Source organism: Annulohypoxylon maeteangense, assembly GCF_022496945.1.
Source record: "Annulohypoxylon maeteangense strain CBS 123835 unplaced genomic scaffold GGS22scaffold_15, whole genome shotgun sequence".
Lineage (NCBI taxonomy): Eukaryota > Fungi > Ascomycota > Sordariomycetes > Xylariales > Hypoxylaceae > Annulohypoxylon > Annulohypoxylon maeteangense.
This window is the reverse complement of record NW_025953262.1, coordinates 199,539-219,292: the sequence shown is the minus strand read 5'-3', so window position 1 is coordinate 219,292 and position 19,754 is coordinate 199,539. Positions and strand designations below refer to the sequence as shown.

The window sequence follows — 19,754 nt, the reverse complement described above, 5'->3', positions numbered from 1 at the left end:
CAGGCAAGAGATTACTTCGTCGTTACACAGCTGTCTAAGCGAATTATCGACGCTGCCGCCGAAGGATCGAGCTTTCACACCACATACCGTACTCTACATGGGACCCCGGTGGTGGAGGCGTTGCTTTTGGTATCATATCTTCATGCAGGCTGACCTACCAGCCTACATACCTATGTGTTATCAGTAGGACTTTCCATATATATAGGCGCACTCGTAGGAATCGTAGCTGGGAGAGTGTACTAGACAAATGTCTTTGTTTATAAGCCAAATATATTAATTATCTAGGCCTTCGCTCGTCTCTCTCATAACTATTGACATTTGTATATTCAGCGCGTATATACATACTTGTAATCTTACTTACCTTAGTACTCATCTCGATATCCATCCCCGATCCTCACACGCCCAAACCTCCAAAATGGACTACTCCAAAGGCCCTCCACCGCCATACTCCTTCGCCGGGTCCACCGTCCAATTCCAACAACAGCCGCAATTCCAACCGCAACTCCAACCACAGTTCCAACAACCGCAATACCAACAACCACAATTCCAACAACAACAACAACAGCAATACCTACCTCCCCCGCAACCCCTCCCCCAAATCCCCCGCCAGTTCCCCCCAGCCTTCAACATGTACCGCGCAAGCGGCCTCGGCAACCGGCACTACACCCTCGGCGAGCACCAGAAGACCCCCGTGTACGCGATCTCGCTACACTCCGGGCTCTCAGGCCAACCGGACGTCGTGCTGCATAACGGCCCGCAGTCCTCTCTCCCACCTCTCGCGGCCGCGGAGAAGAGCGCGTGGAGCAGTCGTGGGACCGTGTATCTCCCCCCGCTGCCCGGCGCGGCGGTCGGGAAGAAGGGCGCGGCGGAGGAGAGGTTTGAGAATGGCGGCGGTTTGGGACATAGGACGTTTTCGTTTGCGGTTGAGGTTGGGGGAGGAGGGGGGGTTGGACAGAGGGAGATGTTTGAGTGGAGGCATTCGAAGGGGGGTGCGGTTAAGGGGCTTGATGGACGCAGTGGTGGGTGGAAGCTTGTGAGGTTGGCGATGGGTCCGCCGGTGGGGGTGGATGGTGCGGGGTTTGTGCAGGGCGTGGAGAGGGGGAGTGATGGGCGGGAGGTTGTTGCTGTGGTATGTGATGTTCTTTCTTTGATGATGAGGCTTGAACTCTTACCTGTGGTGCGGATTATACTGACGTCGTGGCATTAGTGGGCCGGGGCTAGCGGAAGCCTGTCGAAGATTTTGAAGTTCCAGTTTCTCGGGTCCGGCGCGAGTGGCTTGCTCGGCGAACGATGGGCGATTATGGCTGTTATGACGGGGTTGAAGATTTGGGATATCGAAAGGCGCGCGAGGCAAGCTGCTAGTGCGAGTTCTGGCGGTGGTGGAGCTTAGGTCGCTGTCGCTGCTGGTGTGTAGTCTCTGGCTGCTGCCTCGGACTTGATTCTTAAAGCTGACTACTTATTCACGGTGGTTTTTGTTTCAGGAGGTTTCTTGGGGTATGTTATGGGAACTCTTCACCTGCCAAGAGACTGTTCTCTGGGAATTCGATATTTAGTATGTACTTATACCCTATGAAGTTCTGTTTTGTCCTTTGAAGATATCTCTCTCAGCTTTTCCTTCTCGTCTCAAGATGTACGTGGCGATCTTTTACTACATTTAATATTCCGAGGTTAAGCATCTCAATGTTGTGAACCCTTCTCTGGCTCTTTTGGTAGATAAATCAAGATAGTATCATGTTTATCTTTACCATACCCGGTGCCCCATACCCGCACAAGCCCATAACGGAACCCTGGTTGACTTCCCTGTCTGCGGCGAGGCTCAGCTCGATGTCGATTGACGTCAAGTCCACATTTTGCATGGAAAATGATATGACATTCTATGCACGTTAGGACCAACAACTTTCTACTTTGGGATCAATGATCCGTTCTCGTCGCAAAAGACCCGTTACTAGTTAGCCTTGTTCCCAACCATCGTATCTGTAATTTATCGTCAACTCCTATTCACCGTGTCTTTGCTCTTGAATGGGTCTCGTATGCTAATATCCTTTAACTTCGCAGTAGCAACTACTGACGACTTGGAATTGTACGAGAAGCTTAGCTTAACGAATTATTTACCATCCGCGCGGTGCGAATCGTTAACGATGTCGATCGACGAATCCCCGTGGAGTAGGCTTCCAGGCATCAAGTTACATGGGGGTGTTGCAGCAGGCCACCATTTGTCAGGGGTGTAGATGGAGTCGATGGACAAGTAGAGTTAATCATGTTGCTGTGCCGCATAGCGAAAACAATATCGAATCAGGGGATTACGCACGACAGTTTCTCTTCGTCTGGAAAGATGTTGATACACGTACTCCCTAACTTGCGATCTCTGCTCACCTTGGCATCGAGCAAAACTTACCCTACGACGTGATAAGTCATCTACATCATCGGTACAAACTTTACTGCCTTCGACCACGCCGACAACGCGCCATTGGGTTCTCAAAAGAAAGGAAAAGCGATATCTCGAATATACAAAATTCACGGCACTACCGCCTTTAACGAGTTCCCTCAACGTTATTAAACAGCGAGCTTCAGCATCACCGCCGCGGGCGGTCTGGTGGCGACGGAGATGCCGCTCAGTACTGGTTCTATCGTCGGCATAGTATTCGCGGTCTTGGGTTTCCTCGCCTCTCTCTCGATACACTATTATTTCCTCCGACGCAAGGAAAAGAGGGAGAAAGAAAAAGAAGAAAGAGAAAAGGCAGATCTCGAGAAAGGAAAGTCGGACGGTTCCACCCCTACGGTCGAGCCACAAGGCCTTACTGCTAAGCCGGAGCTCGAAGGCACCATGCTCGGCGCCGTGATGCCCAAGATGGAACTCGACTCGCAGCCCATCGCCGAGCTTCCCAATATATCGCATGTGAGAGAGTTGGATGGAACGCCGTCCGTGTCTGGGTCTCAGCTTGACCCGAATTCAGCGACTACGGCAACGAGTGCGGATCCTCTTCTGCCGGCGTCGACTAAACAACACGATATCACATACGAATTACCTGGATGATCGATTTTTGGTTCGAAATCTGTCATGTTTTTAGGTGTTTAAGTACACTGGGCGTTTGATATATTGGATGCGTTTGTTGTTACGATTATGATCCTGGTCTGGCGTTTAGCCACGCGGAACGGACTTCCCCAACCATCACCGTCGAAGTCCGAAGCCTCAACGGGTATCATCGGGATCGAATCAGAGCTACGTTATGTTCATTAATACGAAAGACAAAATATAAACAAATAATTGAGATACCCGAACAATTTTGTATGATTGTCCAATTATTGGAATTGTGAGCCATAGCCCTTACTGGCTATTGACATCTTGCGATCATGAAGGATATAATCCTCAAGCCTGGCAGTCATATACCCGCACCAAGACGGCAAGGCGCATCACGGTGTCTTATTTTACTTGGCATGATGCATGTCAGCTTTCAAAGGTTTTGGAATCTAAGCTGCTGATGAAATACACCCCTAGAGTTCTATAACACGACTGATCCTGTATGAATATGGCTCTTGTTAATGCTATTAACAACACCATGATGGGAAACTCATGTTTACGAGAATGTTCTTGTGCTATTAGTCTAGTGACTATAGTACCTGGATACCTAGAATAAGTTAACACTAAGTGGTTTCCATCCATATCTTCTCTATAAACAACCCCGTATCTCAATGCCAGATAGCATATCAAGAACATCAAGGTAAATCCCACCAGCTCTCATGAACATCCCTCAGATCAACCGTAGCCGGATCTTTAATATACGGCGTAATATCAACAGCAAGATCTTCTTCCCTCCTCGTCCTCCCATTCCCAAAATACCAAGCCAACCTATTCCCGCTCTCGGAGAGGTACTCATACTCCCAATCCTCCCAACGCGGGTCCCGCAAGACGATCGTAACCTGCGCCGCGCTGCCGGGCCAGAGCCCATGTATCCTGCTCCCAGGCCGCCCGCTATTATACCACGAGCTGCAATTCTCCGACAATACCGTCGTCTCGAAAAACGCATCCGAGTACGCTACGAAATCATCCGCCGCCTTGCGCGCCGGCTGAACCGTCCTGATTCCCTCGCGCGCAACCTTGCGCAGCAGCTTCGCGAAAAACGTCACCTGCACCTCGACGCTATGCGGCACCGTGCCCGACCTGCCGGACCCATGGGGTCCATGAACGAAGCCCAAGTTCGGGAACCCCGGTGTTGCGACCCCGAGATACGAGTACGGGAACCCGAACTCGCCGTCCCTCTTCCACAGCTGCGATAGATCCTTGCCGTTCGCCCAGATGCTGAAGGGAGGCACTAAATCCACATTCGCGCCCGTGGCGCAGAACACGGCGTCGACGGCGCGGTGTTTCCCGTCGACGGTCTCGATGCCGGTCGCCGTGAAGGCCTTGATCCGCGTCTGGATGTACTCCACGTTGTCCTCCGTGATGGCCTCGAAGTAGTTCGGCCCCGGCGTCAGACGGCGGCAGTGCGGGGAGAAGTCCGGGATGATATTTTCGAAGAGCTCCGGTTTCTTCGCTAGGCGCTTGCGGATTAGCTCCGTGTACTCCTCGCGCGACTTCTGGTTTAGCTCCGACCCCTTGAGCCAGCTGGAGAACCCGCGCCAGTATTTCGATTCGAGCTCTTTGCGGAATTTTACGTATTCGGCCGGGTCGGCGAAGGAGTCCCGCAGGGAGGCGGAGATCGGGATGGGCGTTATGGAGGTCTCGTCGCCGGCGAAGGAGGCCGTTACCCAGGTCTTGTTCCGCGCGTAGTGGTCTAGGTGCTTCACGCGCTTCTGCAGGTTCGCGGTGAGTTGGATGCCGCTTGCGCCGTTGCCGATGATCGCGACGCTTTTCCCGGTTGGGTCGAAGGTAGGGTCCCAGTTAGACGCGTGGCGGAGGAGGCCCTTGAACTCGTTTATCCCGGGATAGTCGGGCAATCTCCAGGCGTTGAAGCGGCCGATGGCTGTTAGGACGAAGTCGAACTCCTGGCTCGAAGTCTCCCCGGTGCTGAGGTTGTGCACTTTCACGTTCCATACGGACTTCTTCTCGTCCCAGCTTATCTCTTCTACTTTCTGGGAGAGCTTCAAGTGCTGGTACACGTCGTACTTCCGTGCAAGTCCCTGCCAGTATTCGCGGATCTCGCGACCCTGGGCGAACTGCTCTGACCATTGCGTGTTGGGGGAGAAGCTGGTTTGGTATACGTGAGCCGGTACATCACACCTGACTCCTGGATATATGTTCTCAAACCATGTGCCACCCTATATCTAATTAGTAGGATTATTACTCCCAGGATGTCGACGGTAATGCTTACCACATCCGCGTTCTTCTCGAATATCGTCAGTTTTATGTTAGGAACCTTTGCAGGAAGGAGTATGCCAGCTAGAACTCCGGAAAGTCCTGCTCCAATGACGGCGACTCTTAGTTGTCTTGGCTCATCAATATAGCGATCCTCAAGTTTGAGAGTTGGGACGGGATAACTAGAGAATTTTGGCTCTTTAAGAAGCTCTTTGGCTGCGTCTTCCACCTTTACTACCGGTATTTGTACACCATTAGTTGGCTTATCTGGGGTTTCTTGGGGCAATAAAGATGTCGTTGCTCCATTTGTATTAGGAGTTTGTTCTAATGTCTCGACAGTCATATTTCTAAACGAGTTGACCACCTTCGTACAACAGAAACAGAAATTCAACTAAATGGGTATTATGTCTATTATGTCTAGGTAATCATCTTAATTATAACAGGCCGGAATCCAAGACTTATAGCCGCCTGACTGAAGTTATCTTGAGGCGCGTTATCATTCGACTAGAGCCAAGTCGCCCACCTACGGCATTTATAGGCCAAGCACGCAATAGGCCCCGCGTCTTTGCACCTCCGCTATAGGACGCCCGGGTAGCAATCAAACTCATGATTGACACCATAACCTACTTGCTACTGTTGTATTGAGGTTAGTCCGATGTCGTGATGCATTTGCCGATATGAAAGAGACATCTCTATATCATCATCAGCTAGGCCCATCCGGAACGTATGACGAGTGTCTATCAATAGCGGCATCGTCAACTTTCTGAATAAATTGAGCAACAACGAGTTTCTTAGCAATATATATCAAAATTAAAAACCTAAAATGGCTTCCCCAGGGGAAAAGAAGCAGATTTTCCTCAATGCATTTGATATGTCCACCATTGGTCACCTCTCCCCTGGTCAATGGAAGGTGAGCATCTAACCCCTTACCAAGATATTTTATTAACAATTCATCAGAACCCCGTCGATAAATCAGCTACAAAGCGCAAACTTGAATATTGGATAGAACTAGCAAAACTGCTAGACAGAGGAGGATTCAATGCTTTGTTCCTCGCCGATACATACGGAGGCTATGATACGTATGAGGGGAGCTTGGACAACTGTATCAGACGAGCTGCACAATGGCCGGTGACTGATCCCACCATAGTAGGTCACCTAATTATGAATATTGTTCAATCATGCGTAAAGAAGACCTGATCATCGTACAACAGCCGATCACGGCGATGGCAGCAGTGACGAAAAATCTATCTTTCGCCATTACCGCGTCAACTTCTTTCGAGCCCCCTTTTCTGCTAGCTAAGCGATTTTCCACCCTCGATCACTTTACAGGTGGTCGTTTTGGGTGGAACATCGTGACCTCGTGGAAAAAAGCGGCTTTCAAAGCCATTGGTCTTGAGAATCCCATCGAGCACGATGAGCGGTACCGTCAAGCCGACGAGTATCTAAAGGTGCTATACAAGTAAGTTATCGTGGTCCGTCACTATGTAATCCGGTAAGGCTTAAAGAAACGTAAATATAGGCTCTGGGAGGGATCGTGGGCAGACGACGCAATATCCCCCGATCCGGAGAACGACAGCTACGCGGACCCGGACAAGATCCGCACCATCAACCATAAGGGGAAATACTTCTCGCTGAACACGCGCCACATCGTCGACCCGTCTCCGCAACGGACTCCCTTCCTCTTCCAAGCCGGGACCTCCGCCGCGGGCTCCGAATTCGCCGCCACGCACGCCGAAGCGATCTTCGTATCATCGCACTCCCCCGCCATCCTGCGGCCCAAAATCACCAAGATCCGCGAGCTCGCCGCGGCCAAAGGCCGGGACCCGCAGTCTCTGAAGTTCTTCGCGACATACACTCCCATAATCGGGCGAACCGACGAAGAAGCGCGGGCGAAGTACGCAGAGCTGCAGAAGTACACGTCAGTGGTCGGGGGGCTAGTCCTCGTGAGCGGATGGACGGGGATCGACCTGTCGAAGATCCCGCTGGACCAGGAAGTGTCGGCGGCGGACTCGCTGGAGGCTCATAAAGTGCGCAGCATCCTCGACGCGTTCACGACGACGAGCGAGGACATCCCGCAGTGGACGCCCCGCGTGATCGCGCAGAAGGCGTCGATTGGCGGGCTAGGACATATCGCCGTGGGAAGCCCGCAGACGGTGGCGGATGATATGGAGAGGTGGGTAAGGGAGGGCGATTTGGATGGGTTTAATATCGGGTATGTTACGACCCCTGGGACGTTCGAGGAGGTTGTCGAGCTTTTGATTCCGGAGTTGAGGAGGCGGGGGGTTTACCCTGAGCCAGCCGAGGAGGGGGAGAGGTTGACGGCGAGAGAGAGGGTTTATGGAAAGGGGCAGAGTGGGTTGAGGGATGATCATGTTGGGGCTACGTATAAGTATGATCGGTATCAGGAGGATCCGCCGTATGTTGAGGATGAAGCTGTGAAGGAGGGGGAGAAATGAGTAGCATAAGAAGGAAAAACTGAAGATGCTCATTTTCTATGAATTTTCATTATAATTGATTGAAGAAGCTTGAGATAGCTTCGTCAATATTCGGCCCATTTGATTGTGCTAGTGAATATAATCAAACGTTTTCGCATTCTAATGATATATTATACTTAATTCTATGAGATTTTCTGATTATTATAAATATTATGATTGATATACTGTTTTTGAAGCAATTCATAGAATAGGGGCTGGTTCTAAGGTAGCCCTTAACATGCCTTACATCTACCCAGCAACCAGAAAATAATTATCAATTATTAAAAGCTATTACTTATCAATTCCCCATCTCCAATTGGCTTGGTATCTTCACCTTCCACCGGAGTACGACGATCATCGCAGTGCAACGGCATACGGGTAACCCCGCGCCAGCTCTATTGCGTGATCGAAGCCGTCGTGTTGCGTGATCACAGCCAAGTGGTCGGAGCGCCATTCCATGCGGATAGCAGCACGCACATGCTACCGACGTAATATCACGTAGTGCCGGCTAGCGGGCAAGGTCGCCGGCATTCGGAGGTGATGATGTCGACTACCAAGGTAGATGTTTAGCTTCGGTATAGACGAGGGGGTATATCACCCGTTCCCCCGGCTGCAGTGACTGAAGTCTTAGTCAGTAAATCAACTTCTATGCCCCATATTGCAACAATTAAACAGGATCGGACGAAATGAGTAGTGATGCAAAGCCGAAGAAGAGCCTTGTGCTCAATGCTTTCGTGATGATGTGTAAGTCTAACCGGCCTAAGAGGAAGGCCTACCAACTTATACCGTATATCAGGTAGTGGTCATCAAAGCCCTGGTTTATGGAGACACCCCGACGATGAATCATGGCGATTTAACGAAGTATCACACTGGGTCGAGCTTGCAAAGTTATTAGAAGAGGCCAAATTTCACGGCATTTTCATTGCTGACGTCCTTGGTATGAGATAACTACCTTGCAGCCAACAATGTTAACTAAATATAATAACTGACCATGAATATAGGGGGGTATGATGTGTATAGCAATTCTTTAGATCCGGCCAAGATCTCAGGGGCTCAATGGCCAGTCAACGAGCCGTTTTCTGTCATTGCTGCTATGGCCGCTGCAACAAAGAGCATCGGGTTCGGTGTTACGGCTTCAACGACATACGAGCAACCGTATCACTTTGCAAGACGATTATCTACGGTTGATCATCTGAGTAAAGGCCGGTATGTTCCATTCTCTCGGCCCCGGTGAACTTTTACTGATTACATGCAGATTGGGTTGGAATGTTAGTCAACACGGCCTATGTAATTTTCTACGTAGAAGTTGACTGAATGGATGTTAGATTGTGACGAGTTACCTTGACTCCGCCGCCAAGAACTTGGGCTTCACCGAGCAACCCAAAGTAAGACCATATATCTTCGATAATAGGGGCGCGGCGCTAAAAAGACCAATGACAGCATGATGATCGCTATGCACAAGCAGAGGAGTACGTCAAAGTCATATACAAGCTCCTCGAGTCATCGTGGCGGGATGACGCGGTGAAACTAGATCGCGAGAAGGGTGTATACACCCAACCAGACTTGGTGAGACCGATCAACCACCGGGGCAAGTACTTCACAGTTCCTGGGCCGCATATCTGCCAGCCCAGCCCGCAACGAACCCCGTTGATCCTCCAAGCGGGAACTTCCCGCGCCGGGAAGCAATTCGCGGCCCAGAATGCCGAGGCGATCTTCGTATCAGCCCATGCCCCGGAAGTGTGCGCCAAAAGCATCGCAGAAGTTCGCGAGCTGGCGAAGACTCAGTATGGCCGGGACCCAACAAACATCAAAGTCCTAGCACTCGTGACGGCGATCCTGGGACGTACCGAAGAGGAGGCCCAGGCCAAACTGGCCGACTACCGAAAATATGCCTCACATGAGGGAGCCCTGGCCCTCTTCGGTGGCTGGACTGGTATTGACCTGAGTAAATATGGGGAAGAGGAAGAGCTGAGACAGGTCGACAGCAATGCTGTGCGGTAAGCATGTCAATGCAAGCCCCTATTATTCCTTCTTGCGTGTTAACTTTAGGTACCTACTCTAGATCTACTGTCGAGGGCTATGCTCGATTTGCGCCGGGGACTTCGAAGTGGACAAGGCAGACTGTTGCGGAGCACGTCGCCATCGGTGGAAATGGGCCAATATTCGTGGGGACACCCTCGCAGGTGGCTGATGGACTCGAAGTCTGGGTCAACGAGGCAGATGTTGATGGGTTCAACTTTGTAAGCATTAAACTGATGTTGCCCCTTAACCAAGCACGCATTCTTACATAGATGGATTTTAGGCATACGCATTGTTCCCTCAGTCGTTCAAAGACATCAGCGAGCTCCTTCTTCCTGAGCTTCGTCGCCGAGGGCTGTTCTGGGACGACTACGCCGTACCTGGAGGGACTTACAGGGAGAACTTCTATCAGAAACCAGGGCAGACAGGGCCGCTTGACGAGCATATTGTTTCGTCGTATAGGTGGAAGGCGGGCGTACCCCCAGGACAACATATCATCCCGGAATAAGAAGACCCCTGAAAATACACACGCGGGTCATGAGATATCACCAATGGGTTTCCAGTGTTGATGATGTGTAGGGCACAAAAGTTCATGTACTTGTAAATTCTCACTTAGGTACCTAGGTAGGTATAGTCGGATAACAAAACAAAAGTCCAAAGTCCTACAGAAGTTAGTAGTAGGAACCTATAATCCACATTCTCTTCCATCCCATTCCTCTCGTAACAATATCGTGTGCTCCATCTAAATCCGACACGTGGGAGGATATACGAGGCAGCCAACGCCCATCCAACCGCCAACAAAACGTAATGCCAAATTACGAGGCTTGAATCGACGTTGTATACGGCTTACTTACGGATTCATTACCGGGCGATCATCACAGCCGCACCGATGCCCAACTCTTACTGGAAGAAAAACGCAATGAGGCCCGATTAAGCAGGAGGGAAAGCAAGAAACCGATATTGACTCGACGAAGGACATTCATCAGATTCAGAGGAGCGTTCACGATAATCCCCCTCGCATCAAAAATAGGTAAACAACGAAACTAAGTACCTAGATATCCTCCCCCTCGCCGTTCATCGTAACTTGATCTCCATCGACGCCACTATCGAAGGATCCGGCTAACGTCTCCCGAATCTTACATAGTACATCCGTACTGCGCCCTACGCCCACTCCCACAAATCGACAGGATTCTCGTGCGTACCCACCGCCAACCGCACGATTCCAAGACCTACATACATGTCTCCTACGTACCTCCCAAGCTAGCAGGACCCGTGCGCACGCACATTCCCAAAACGACCGGCACCGCGTCGCCAGACGATCGCACGGCCGGGAAGGGACATGTGGCTGCCCTACCTAACGCCTCTGGCGTCTTTTCCCGTCTCCCGATTCGGAAACCCCCATCTTCCCGAATCGGGCAGGAAAAAAGAAAAGGGAAAAGGGTAAGAGCACATCCTTTCAGCTGAGTGAGCCGGGCAGGGCTCCTTCGCTCCCGCGCTATGGATATGTCTAGGCTGCTAGGGTAGATTCATGGGGGGGGGTTCTCCTCCCATTCTCGGGAGTTGTAGTAATGAATGAATGGATGAACGTGGCTTTCCAAAGAACGCGATTGTGGGAATGGGAATGGGAAGGGAAATGGGAAGCGGGCGTAGGGCTTTCGTCGCATTCGGGATGAGGACGCTTCACCTCTCGTCCCTAGTAATTTCGCGTGCGTTTTACGACCGCCGCCACCGCCGCCGTCGCCATTCTTTCTTCTTTCCTTTCGTTGCCACCCACGTGTTTTCTTTCGCGGCAGGTGAGCTGAGAAAAGAAACCGGGAACGAAAAAAAAGCCAAAGAAAAGTAAGGGAAAAAAACGTCCGCTGAGCCTCTTCTTTTCCTCCCTGCCGAATACGGAAGCTGGTATGTAGGTAGGTATGTAGGTATGTAGGGCGCAAGGCAGAAGAGGCGTATATTAGCTAGGGGAGGTGTTTCCGAAACTCATCTCATTAAATAAGACGTATGTAGGTATACGCAGGAGATGTTGAGATGGAAAATCGGCATGTCGCTCACGCAGGAATCACACTGCCGACGATCAAATATCAGATCAGCCACAACCACCACCATCACAACCATCACCACCACAACATAACACCCATCATTCGGATCGGAAAACGGCCGAATCTACATTCCGCGACGGGCTGCTGCTCAGTAGTACCCAGGTAGGTAACAACCTACATATGTATGTCTAACATTCTAACGTCTCTGCAACCAACCTTCGCGTTTAGGTGTTAGGTGTTATGTATGGGTATGTAAACCGCAGCGTCGCATCGGCTGCCCTGTATTTATGTATAATATATGTACGTGCTGTTTCAAACAAAGTGCCTCTTATTAAGACCTACCTACCTGTAGACAAGAAACACCCAAAGCCAAGCTTTTTTTTCTCCCCCTTCTTATTCTTCTTCTCCTGCGACGGAGAGGCGCTGCTGCGCCCGGCATTGGTTGGTCCCGTTTTCTGCCGCAGATGGGGTACTGGCTGCTTCGTCGAATGAGCGCGGAGAGAGGCTTGTAATGATGATGATGATGGATGGGGATGGGGATGGTCTGCTGCCTACTGTGCAGTAACAGGTCGCAGACATCGTACTAAGGGACCTAATGTATGTAGGTACCGGGGCGTCGCGCATGCAGTCAGCGTCTCATGCCGCCACAGCGTCGCATCGCAGGTCCGGTTTGGGATGTTTGTCTTGCCCTGCTGCGTGGGTTTTGAGTTGAGTTGAGTTGAGCGAAAAAAAAACACAAGGAGTCCGGTTGCTAATGGCGATGGTAATGGGTAGGTAGGTAATGGTGGTCTCGGGCCGCCTGTTGTGGTCGCGTCGCGTCCAAGTTCGGCGCCAGGAGGGGGTGTCCCAACCCTTCCCATGCTCCATACTCCACGCTCCACGCTCCACGCTCCAATGTCGATGGGAGGTTCCAGCGAGCGGCTTGGGTAACAGTAACGGCGGAAGAGGCGGCCGGCGTTATTGTTACCTACCTATACCTGTCTACGACCTACATACATCCACGCTTACACGTACATGCAGGGCCAGACGCAGCCGGGAAATAACTATCTACCTAGGCAGACGCGACGGACATATTCTCGAAATCTTGGTTACTATTCTTCGGTGAGGGTCGTGGTTCCCGGACTCGTCTTGGTCTGGGTCCTCTCCACTACCTTACCTACCGCTTGGAACACGGGGCTTGCGCGTCGTCGTCATCGAGAGAAGGCGGAAGAAGATGCGAAAGAATACTAAGAATACTACCTTTCTCTTGTGCCGGCACACACACACCACCATCTAGGTTACCGTAAGCATTTTCTTTCTCTCCCTCTCTGTATCGCCCTCTACCAAGGTTCTGAGGGTGAGATTTCCGCCGCGGTCTCGTGAACGGGACGGCAGATGACGCCGGTCGCATTTCCGAGTGAAAAAGGGGAATCTAAATAAAGAAGAGGAAAAAGGTACTAGGTACCTATACAGGTAGGTAGATAGGGAAGAATGTATGTACTGTGTTAGGGTATTGGGTTCATGCGGAAGAAGGTGATAAGTGTTCGTAAGGAAAAATGACCGATTCTGGCTCGAAGGAATCATACCAAGCTCCCAAAAGAGGCCCTGATCTGCGAGCGCGCTTCTCCTACGATTACTTGTACCCCGTGTCGTCATGGTTCAAGGCACAAGGCGCGAGCCGCTACTGCGAGTCATCATGCATCTTGCGATTGATATGCAACTTTCGTAGCGGCTATATGGCACGTATGTAGATATGTATGTAGGTAGATAGGTAGGAACCTGGGATGAAGGCGCCCGTGATGTATGTTTGTATGCATGTAGGTCTAGGTAAGTAAACAAACAAACATGCAGAGTCGCGCAGATCATCCAAGATGCCTTGTCGCATGATTTGGAATAACCAGCTCGACAGAGTCGCCTCCGCTCCTCCTGGAATCGTCCCATAGTGTCCATCTCCGCGAGGTAGATTAAGCTGAGTAGCATTGATGGGGTAGCAGGAATTCCGCCGACTAGCTAAGGAATCCCTCTCACATCCATAGGTACTATTATTCCATATCTTGATGCGGACGTGCACGAAGGATTGCCTCGGCATTGAGAATGCTGTGGCTTTTGTTCTTTCGACTGAAGCAATCCATCCCTAACCCCGGAAACTGGTTAAAAGGCTGACAAGCAGCCGCGAAGGAAGCGAAAGTGAAGCAAAGTGAATCTGCAAGGTTGATCATGCTTGTTCCCCCAAGTGCCGTCGATATTATGCCACGATGTCGGGGCGATGCTGATATAAGCTCAAGCCTTCGAGAACACTTAGCTTACGAATACGCGGATGATGATACCTATAGATCCGTGAATATTGCCCGTTGCGCAATTCCCGTCTTGGCCCCGTCCTATTTCGAGCTCGTAAAGACACTTTAGACATTAATTCTCATCTCATAGTCCAGACGAAGTGGAGAGTTGACAACAGCATCTTCTTAGCTACTCCTTAGTGCAATCCGGTCATACACATCTTGCTAATAATAGCAGATTTAGATCGCGACATCGATATACGCTAGCGAGTAGCAAATCGCGTCAAAGGCGGAACCATAAGCACCTAGAAACCGTCGTCAGCATGTTTATTCTATTCTCGGAAACGCGTTTATGACCTTACATGCGTCGTCCGCCGTTGCATATCCGTTTTGGGATTCATGATATGAGAATGATGATGGATGAGGTGAGAAATGGGGAAAAAAGAAGGGAGAGTAACCACGGATCCACCACCCCTCCCCCCTAAAAAAGGAGTACGAACTCCTCATCTCCCCCGTGGGGGAAATACAGATGAGAGGTGGTGGTTACATGGCGCAATACAGGTCGGATGTCGTTGCATCGCTTGATGGGATAAGCGGTTGGGGCGCGTGTGGGCGCGAATCACCATCTGGTCAGACTCTGCTTAGCCGTCTGGCGCGCGGGTATTTTTTGCATCTCTGCATCTCTGCATCTTTGCATCGAACTACGTTGTTCCCCTCGACTCGTTTCCCCCGTCACCCTTCCTCGCGTATCGTATCCTCTCGTCCGGGTACGGCAGTCGGAGGTAAGTAAGCAAGCAATATGTAAGTGGGTATGTATGTAGGTAGACATGTATGTATGTATGTAGCATGTACCCGGTAAGTAGACGTGAACAAGTATCGTGCATATGAGCCCGGACATTGCTACGTATCTAGGCGTAGGTGACACATGTGGCTTGCAGTCGTGTCGCCGCCACGACTCGGATAAGAAAGCCATTCTCTTGGCTTATGAATCACTTGACGCTTCTCCTCCTTTCCTTCAATGCAATAATCGTCGAACCTGCAACTCTTAGCGAGCGAACACCTTATTCCGTACAGCCCTCTGGAGTCTCACCTCTCTGTTGTGCGACCGTACCGACGAACCTATATTAAGTAACCGACCAATCTTCCCGATCGCCTGCGCGCTGTCGTGCTTAATAAGTCCAGCTATCTCCAGCCCTTTCCCGTGTTACCCAACCAAGACCAGTCGACAAATCATTAAATCTCCGATAATTGTCAAGCCTCCCCAGCCAATAGCGTCCCCCTAGTAATATACGGTACATGTACAAGTAATAATACGAACCTCCTGGCCGTCGGAAGAACAGGTGAGGTAATCTATTAGGATACGCGAGAAACTATCCGCTTCTGGTGACTCTGCGTCTCTTTGCATGAGGCTCTCGGCAAGAGCCTCTCGACAAGCCATGTTCATACTAATATCCGTTTTCGAAAAATATCGGGAGGCGGTGGGTAAAGGTTTCAGTTCGTCATCGGATTGATCGTTACCGTCTTTCTGAACTCGACTGTGACTATGGCTATGACTATGGCTACCTAGGTATACTATACACCGCCCGACTAAACTCCTAGTCTTGTCCCCGACTTTAAAGACGCCTACCCCCTTTTTCACATGGTATCTATTGTAATGTACAGGCTCAAATGCAAATTTCCCCAATGAAAAAAGTAATAATGTTGAAAAAAAAAGTCCGGTGCCCAGAAACTCCAGGTCCTCTTTTCCTGACCCTAAATTATCCACACCGTAGAATGCTTTTAAACCGTCGTTGTGTCCCCAAGTATGCAGATGGATGATTTAATACAGTTGTGATGCGAGCTATTAGTTACAGCGAATTCCAGATGATCGTCGTAGCCGAACCATCTCATCCTAGACTGCCTTCTTGACTGTGTTTTCAATGTTGGTGTGGCGTATATGTACCCAGGTGGGTAGTCGTTTTGCGTGTTCAGCCGAGATCTCGATATCTCGGTACCGGAGGGGGAAAACTACCCTCTTCGGTTGTTAAATTATCGCGTGCTAAAAACGTCTAGGATGATCTAGGCAAGATTGGACATCCCAATTTTGTCTGTCGTGGGATTTGAGCTCGCTTCTAGAATTTAGCATGAATTCCCCCTCTCCTAAATTCGCCTCGGAGGCTGAAACGCGGTCGGACGCCATTATCCAACACGAAAATGTACCGCCTTAATCAGTTTCCCGTCCAGGACCAGGATGGCCCGTGGCTGATCCTACCCCAGCTGCACCACCACCACCACGCGACCTGTCATCCGACGTCGACGGCGAATTTCGTCGTTCGCTCTCGCCCTGCTGCGCCCTCATTTCCGAAGGATATCGTGGCGACGGTTGATCCGATAACAACGACGAAACCGAGTGAGCACCGCTCCGAGGTTGCTGTTGCTGTTGCGACGATTCGCCCATACCGGCCTCTCTCGACGGCCCGAGGCCAGGTGAAAGTCCTCTGTGAGGACCGAAAGATTCAATTCGACCGCGTCCTGCAGATCGATAGGATGAAATATCACTTCTCTGCCGTGAATGACCTCGTCGTCGACCTGGAGGGGGGTTTGATAACGTTGATCCTCCGTGCTGCCCGAAAGGCGGTGATCTAAACCGCGGTTGGCTTGGCGGAGGCGCTGGTTGCTGGGGACCGGTCGCTTTTCGTTTCTTAGGCGATTCCACTAATTATCCAAAGGCAACATTAGCCAAGACAAGTCTTTTTTTCACTTGCTCGTTTTGGATTTTGACAAACCAGAAGGCGTTCCTGGCTGATTAGAGCCTCCGTGCGTAGTCGGTGGTTGCCAATGATGGAAATATATCGATGGTGACTGGGTTTCTTGCTGTTGAGGAGCTCCTTGTTGCTGCGCTAATGCGTGTGCTGGGTGAGGGATACCAGACGGCCCGCCGGGCCCTTCGCCAGTACTTAGTCGAGGTAGAGCAGAGCCTCCCAACGGTCTTCCTACAGCTCCACCCATCCCCATTGTGTGCGCTCTCGGTCTCGGGGAGCCGGGTCCTGGATAGGGAACAAAGCTCGCCTGGGCGCCCGTTCCAGACCCAGGCGTCGATGGAACTCCGTAGGGCTGTCCTCCGTATTGTTGAGACTCTCTCCGGGTCTCCGGAGATAAACCCCCTTGGGATGGCATAATCTGTCCTGCATGCGCCTGCTGCGGCATTAGATACTGTTGCGCCCATTCGAGAGCCGCCTGCGGAAGTACTCCGCCGCCCATTCCAGCAAACACGACTGGCACCATTGGCGGCGGGATACCGCGATCCAAGGATGTTCGGAGCATATCATATTCCAATCTCCTCTGTTCTAGGCGCAACCCCTCTTGCCGTGTCTTTTCTTCTTCCTGTCTCCTCCTCTCTTCTTCGGCCTTTGCCACTAGCCAGGTCCTCATCGACTCCTCGGAACTCTGGTGTGGGGGCGGCGGTAATGCACCAAGCGATTGACTATGCGGTGAAGGGATTGGTTGCCCTTGTGAATGTAAAGGTGGCCCCGGGGCTGGTGGGTGAGGAGGACCAGGAGCCGGGGGCGGTGGTGGTTGAGCTAATGTCATGGCTGCCGGGAGAGGCAGGCCACGGTGAGGCGCTGACATGGGCTTGGTAGATGGGCTCTGCTTCTGCGGGAAAGCTAGATACGGCTTCTGCAAAGGGTCCTGGATACTCAAGGGGGGCGAGGATCGAGGCGGCGTCGGTAGGTCATGGACAGGCCGGTACCCGTGATGAACTGGCTGCTTGGATGTGAGCATCATCTCGGTAGTAGAGGCGAAGAGAAACTAGACGATGACGTGGGGATGCATGCTGGGGGGTTAGAAAAGAGCCGGGCGACAAGAAGTTGAGAGTGTATACAGGAAACAAAGAGGTGGTGAATAACCTTTGCATAAGAAAGCTGGTGGTGGCGGCCAGCTAAGAGAAGGGATAGGATACGATCGGGGCTTATGGAACTTTCGGATCCTTAAGCCCAGCCTCATTTGAAGATCGGTGCCAGACACATGGGTAGTACTTTCTAAAGGATTAACTAGGGGGGGAGGAGAGGAGTTGTGGTAGTTTGTTGCGTGGTATTTTGGGCGTTGCAACTGGACATGCGCCGACACAGCAGCGGTCGAGGAACCCTGGACGTCCTGGAAGGATCGGTGCCCAAAGTAGCTCCAAGTCTCGGGAAACACCAGGTGGGAAAGATCTTGGAACGGGACGATAATGTGAGCCGATAGACAGATTCTACCACTTGACGCCGTTTTAGGCAATGCCCGAAGCGGAAAGTAGACGTCGTCCTGAGTGTGGAGTAAACGAGGACCGGGCTTATCTAGAAGGTAATATGCGAACGTATGGATCTGGGAGATTTCATACAAGAACCGTAGTTTGCCTGTCTAACCGGATAGGAAGGAAATGAAAATTGAGAAGAAAACTTAGGCAGCTGGACCGGATAGTTGGAACAGCCCTTAGTACCGGGTCCGTTTACGCAAGCCGTGATGAGAATCGTCCGAATCAGAGGTAACCACTCGCTGTCAAAGTGAGCCGTTGCCTAGGCATGTTAGGTGAAACCGTTACTAGCAAGAAACTAAGTGGTCTAGGTCGCCAGTTCGAAGGATGGCTAGGTAGAGAATAGAGAATAGGAGGCTAAGGTGAGAGGGAAGAGAGAAGAAAAATCTGTCGAATAGCAAGCTCGAGAGCTAGGGAAGTTAAGCTACGCAGTGTTAGTTCGAGGTAGAAGTTGAAGAGTGGCTGAAGAGTTGACGAGGCGTGCCCGGGGAGAGGAGGAAAGAGGAGGGGAAGCCTTCTTTTCACGCCACTACAATGACGAGGCTGATCAAGCTGGTGAGTACAGATCAGATCAACTTGGCCTGTCCTTGCCCTCCGTTAATTTTTTCCCAGGGTTGAGAGGCCCTGTCCCTCGCACAATAGGGCAGGGTTGCCAGCCCGACCTTGGACTTTGGGATGGCGTGTTTATAGGGCTAGTGCGGTATCTTTTCGCCGCAGGACCCCTTTTCTAGTACCTCTTTCCACGATAAATACATAAATACCTCCTACACAGCGACATAGTAAACGACTGACCTACCCCGTTTCGAACTCGAGTCTCGAAGGAAGCACAGGACCGGGGGTGGAAGACTTGCCATGCAGGGTCGATCCCTCGACGTCGGAAAAAGAATGTCAAGGAGGATCCAAGAATGAACGAATCAGCAAGTGTGGGGGGTGTGGGAAGTATTAGCAAAGCGGCTACCTAGCACCGTTTAGCTGCTTGCTTGACTAAGTGAGAGAGGTGAATGGCGAGTGGTGAATGGTGAATGGAGGTGGATGGATTAAAGAAGTGGAGTCTCGTAGAAGAGTGAAGACTGCACGGCGCATATGTGGGCAGATGGGACGAAAACTAATAAATAGACGCTTTTCTGCTGTAAGACGTGTCAAGAGTTCGAGACTTTAGGATAGGACGGCGCAGGAGAATTCTCGCGAAGAGATCTAGAATTCGGCCGATCTCTTTCCTATTCTTTCTTCTTCGTAGCGCTCTACTAATTTTCCTTCGTAGAATGTAGATTGTGGGTTATGGATTGTAGGTCGTAGGTCGTAGGTTGTTAGTTGTAGGCGAGCAAATGTGTGTAAGTGGGAGGAGTTTGGAGTTTTCGTTTTACCAGGTTAATGGGTGAGTTTGGTAAATCTACATAGTATAAA

The 19,754-nt window shown here is 51.0% G+C and overlaps 6 protein-coding genes across 6 annotated transcripts; 4 read left to right on the top strand and 2 right to left on the bottom strand.

Moving 5' to 3' along the window:
* Window positions 1-415: 415 nt before the first annotated feature.
* GGS22DRAFT_191038 (uncharacterized protein) lies at window positions 416-1,390 on the top strand (the record flags this gene model as incomplete). The annotated part of the gene is made up of 2 exons (XM_047965069.1): window positions 416-1,129; window positions 1,208-1,390. 2 exons carry the CDS (start codon window positions 416-418, stop codon window positions 1,388-1,390), a joined length of 897 nt encoding a protein of 298 aa, XP_047816285.1.
* A 1,215-nt stretch (window positions 1,391-2,605) lies between these two features.
* On the top strand, window positions 2,606-3,034 carry GGS22DRAFT_191037 (uncharacterized protein; the record flags this gene model as incomplete). Its single annotated transcript, XM_047965068.1, has 1 exon — window positions 2,606-3,034. One exon carries the CDS (start codon window positions 2,606-2,608, stop codon window positions 3,032-3,034), a length of 429 nt encoding a protein of 142 aa, XP_047816284.1.
* Window positions 3,035-3,622: 588 nt separating this feature from the next.
* Window positions 3,623-5,636, bottom strand: GGS22DRAFT_195738 (FAD/NAD(P)-binding domain-containing protein; the record flags this gene model as incomplete). The annotated part of the gene is made up of 2 exons (XM_047965709.1): window positions 3,623-5,256; window positions 5,310-5,636. The coding sequence occupies 2 exons, from the start codon at window positions 5,634-5,636 to the stop codon at window positions 3,715-3,717; spliced, it is 1,869 nt and encodes a 622-aa protein (XP_047816283.1). The 3' UTR covers window positions 3,623-3,714.
* Window positions 5,637-6,116: 480 nt separating this feature from the next.
* Window positions 6,117-7,749, top strand: GGS22DRAFT_191035 (nitrilotriacetate monooxygenase component A; the record flags this gene model as incomplete). Its single annotated transcript, XM_047965067.1, has 4 exons — window positions 6,117-6,203; window positions 6,251-6,439; window positions 6,505-6,752; window positions 6,813-7,749. The coding sequence occupies 4 exons, from the start codon at window positions 6,117-6,119 to the stop codon at window positions 7,747-7,749; spliced, it is 1,461 nt and encodes a 486-aa protein (XP_047816282.1).
* A 633-nt stretch (window positions 7,750-8,382) lies between these two features.
* On the top strand, window positions 8,383-10,482 carry GGS22DRAFT_169430 (Nitrilotriacetate monooxygenase component A/pristinamycin IIA synthase subunit A). Its single transcript, XM_047962322.1, has 8 exons — window positions 8,383-8,511; window positions 8,564-8,704; window positions 8,769-8,973; window positions 9,023-9,035; window positions 9,093-9,152; window positions 9,208-9,764; window positions 9,830-10,007; window positions 10,070-10,482. Exons 1-8 carry the CDS (start codon window positions 8,454-8,456, stop codon window positions 10,292-10,294), a joined length of 1,437 nt encoding a protein of 478 aa, XP_047816281.1. The 5' UTR covers window positions 8,383-8,453; the 3' UTR covers window positions 10,295-10,482.
* Window positions 10,483-16,280: 5,798 nt separating this feature from the next.
* On the bottom strand, window positions 16,281-17,842 carry GGS22DRAFT_191033 (uncharacterized protein; the record flags this gene model as incomplete). Its single annotated transcript, XM_047965066.1, has 2 exons — window positions 16,281-16,771; window positions 16,843-17,842. 2 exons carry the CDS (start codon window positions 17,840-17,842, stop codon window positions 16,281-16,283), a joined length of 1,491 nt encoding a protein of 496 aa, XP_047816280.1.
* Window positions 17,843-19,754: the final 1,912 nt, after the last annotated feature.

What these genes read in the sequence shown, in the direction of transcription:
- GGS22DRAFT_169430 (XM_047962322.1), top strand. Translation starts at nt 8,454, where the DNA reads ATGAGTAGTGATGCAAAGCCGAAGAAGAGCCTTGTGCTCAATGCTTTC. An exon ending in CAATGCTTTCGTGATGATGT is followed by an intron (nt 8,512 to 8,563) that starts GTAAGTCTAACC and finishes ACCGTATATCAG; the next exon opens with GTAGTGGTCATCAAAGCCCT. An exon ending in GCTTCACCGAGCAACCCAAA is followed by an intron (nt 9,153 to 9,207) that starts GTAAGACCATAT and finishes GACCAATGACAG; the next exon opens with CATGATGATCGCTATGCACA.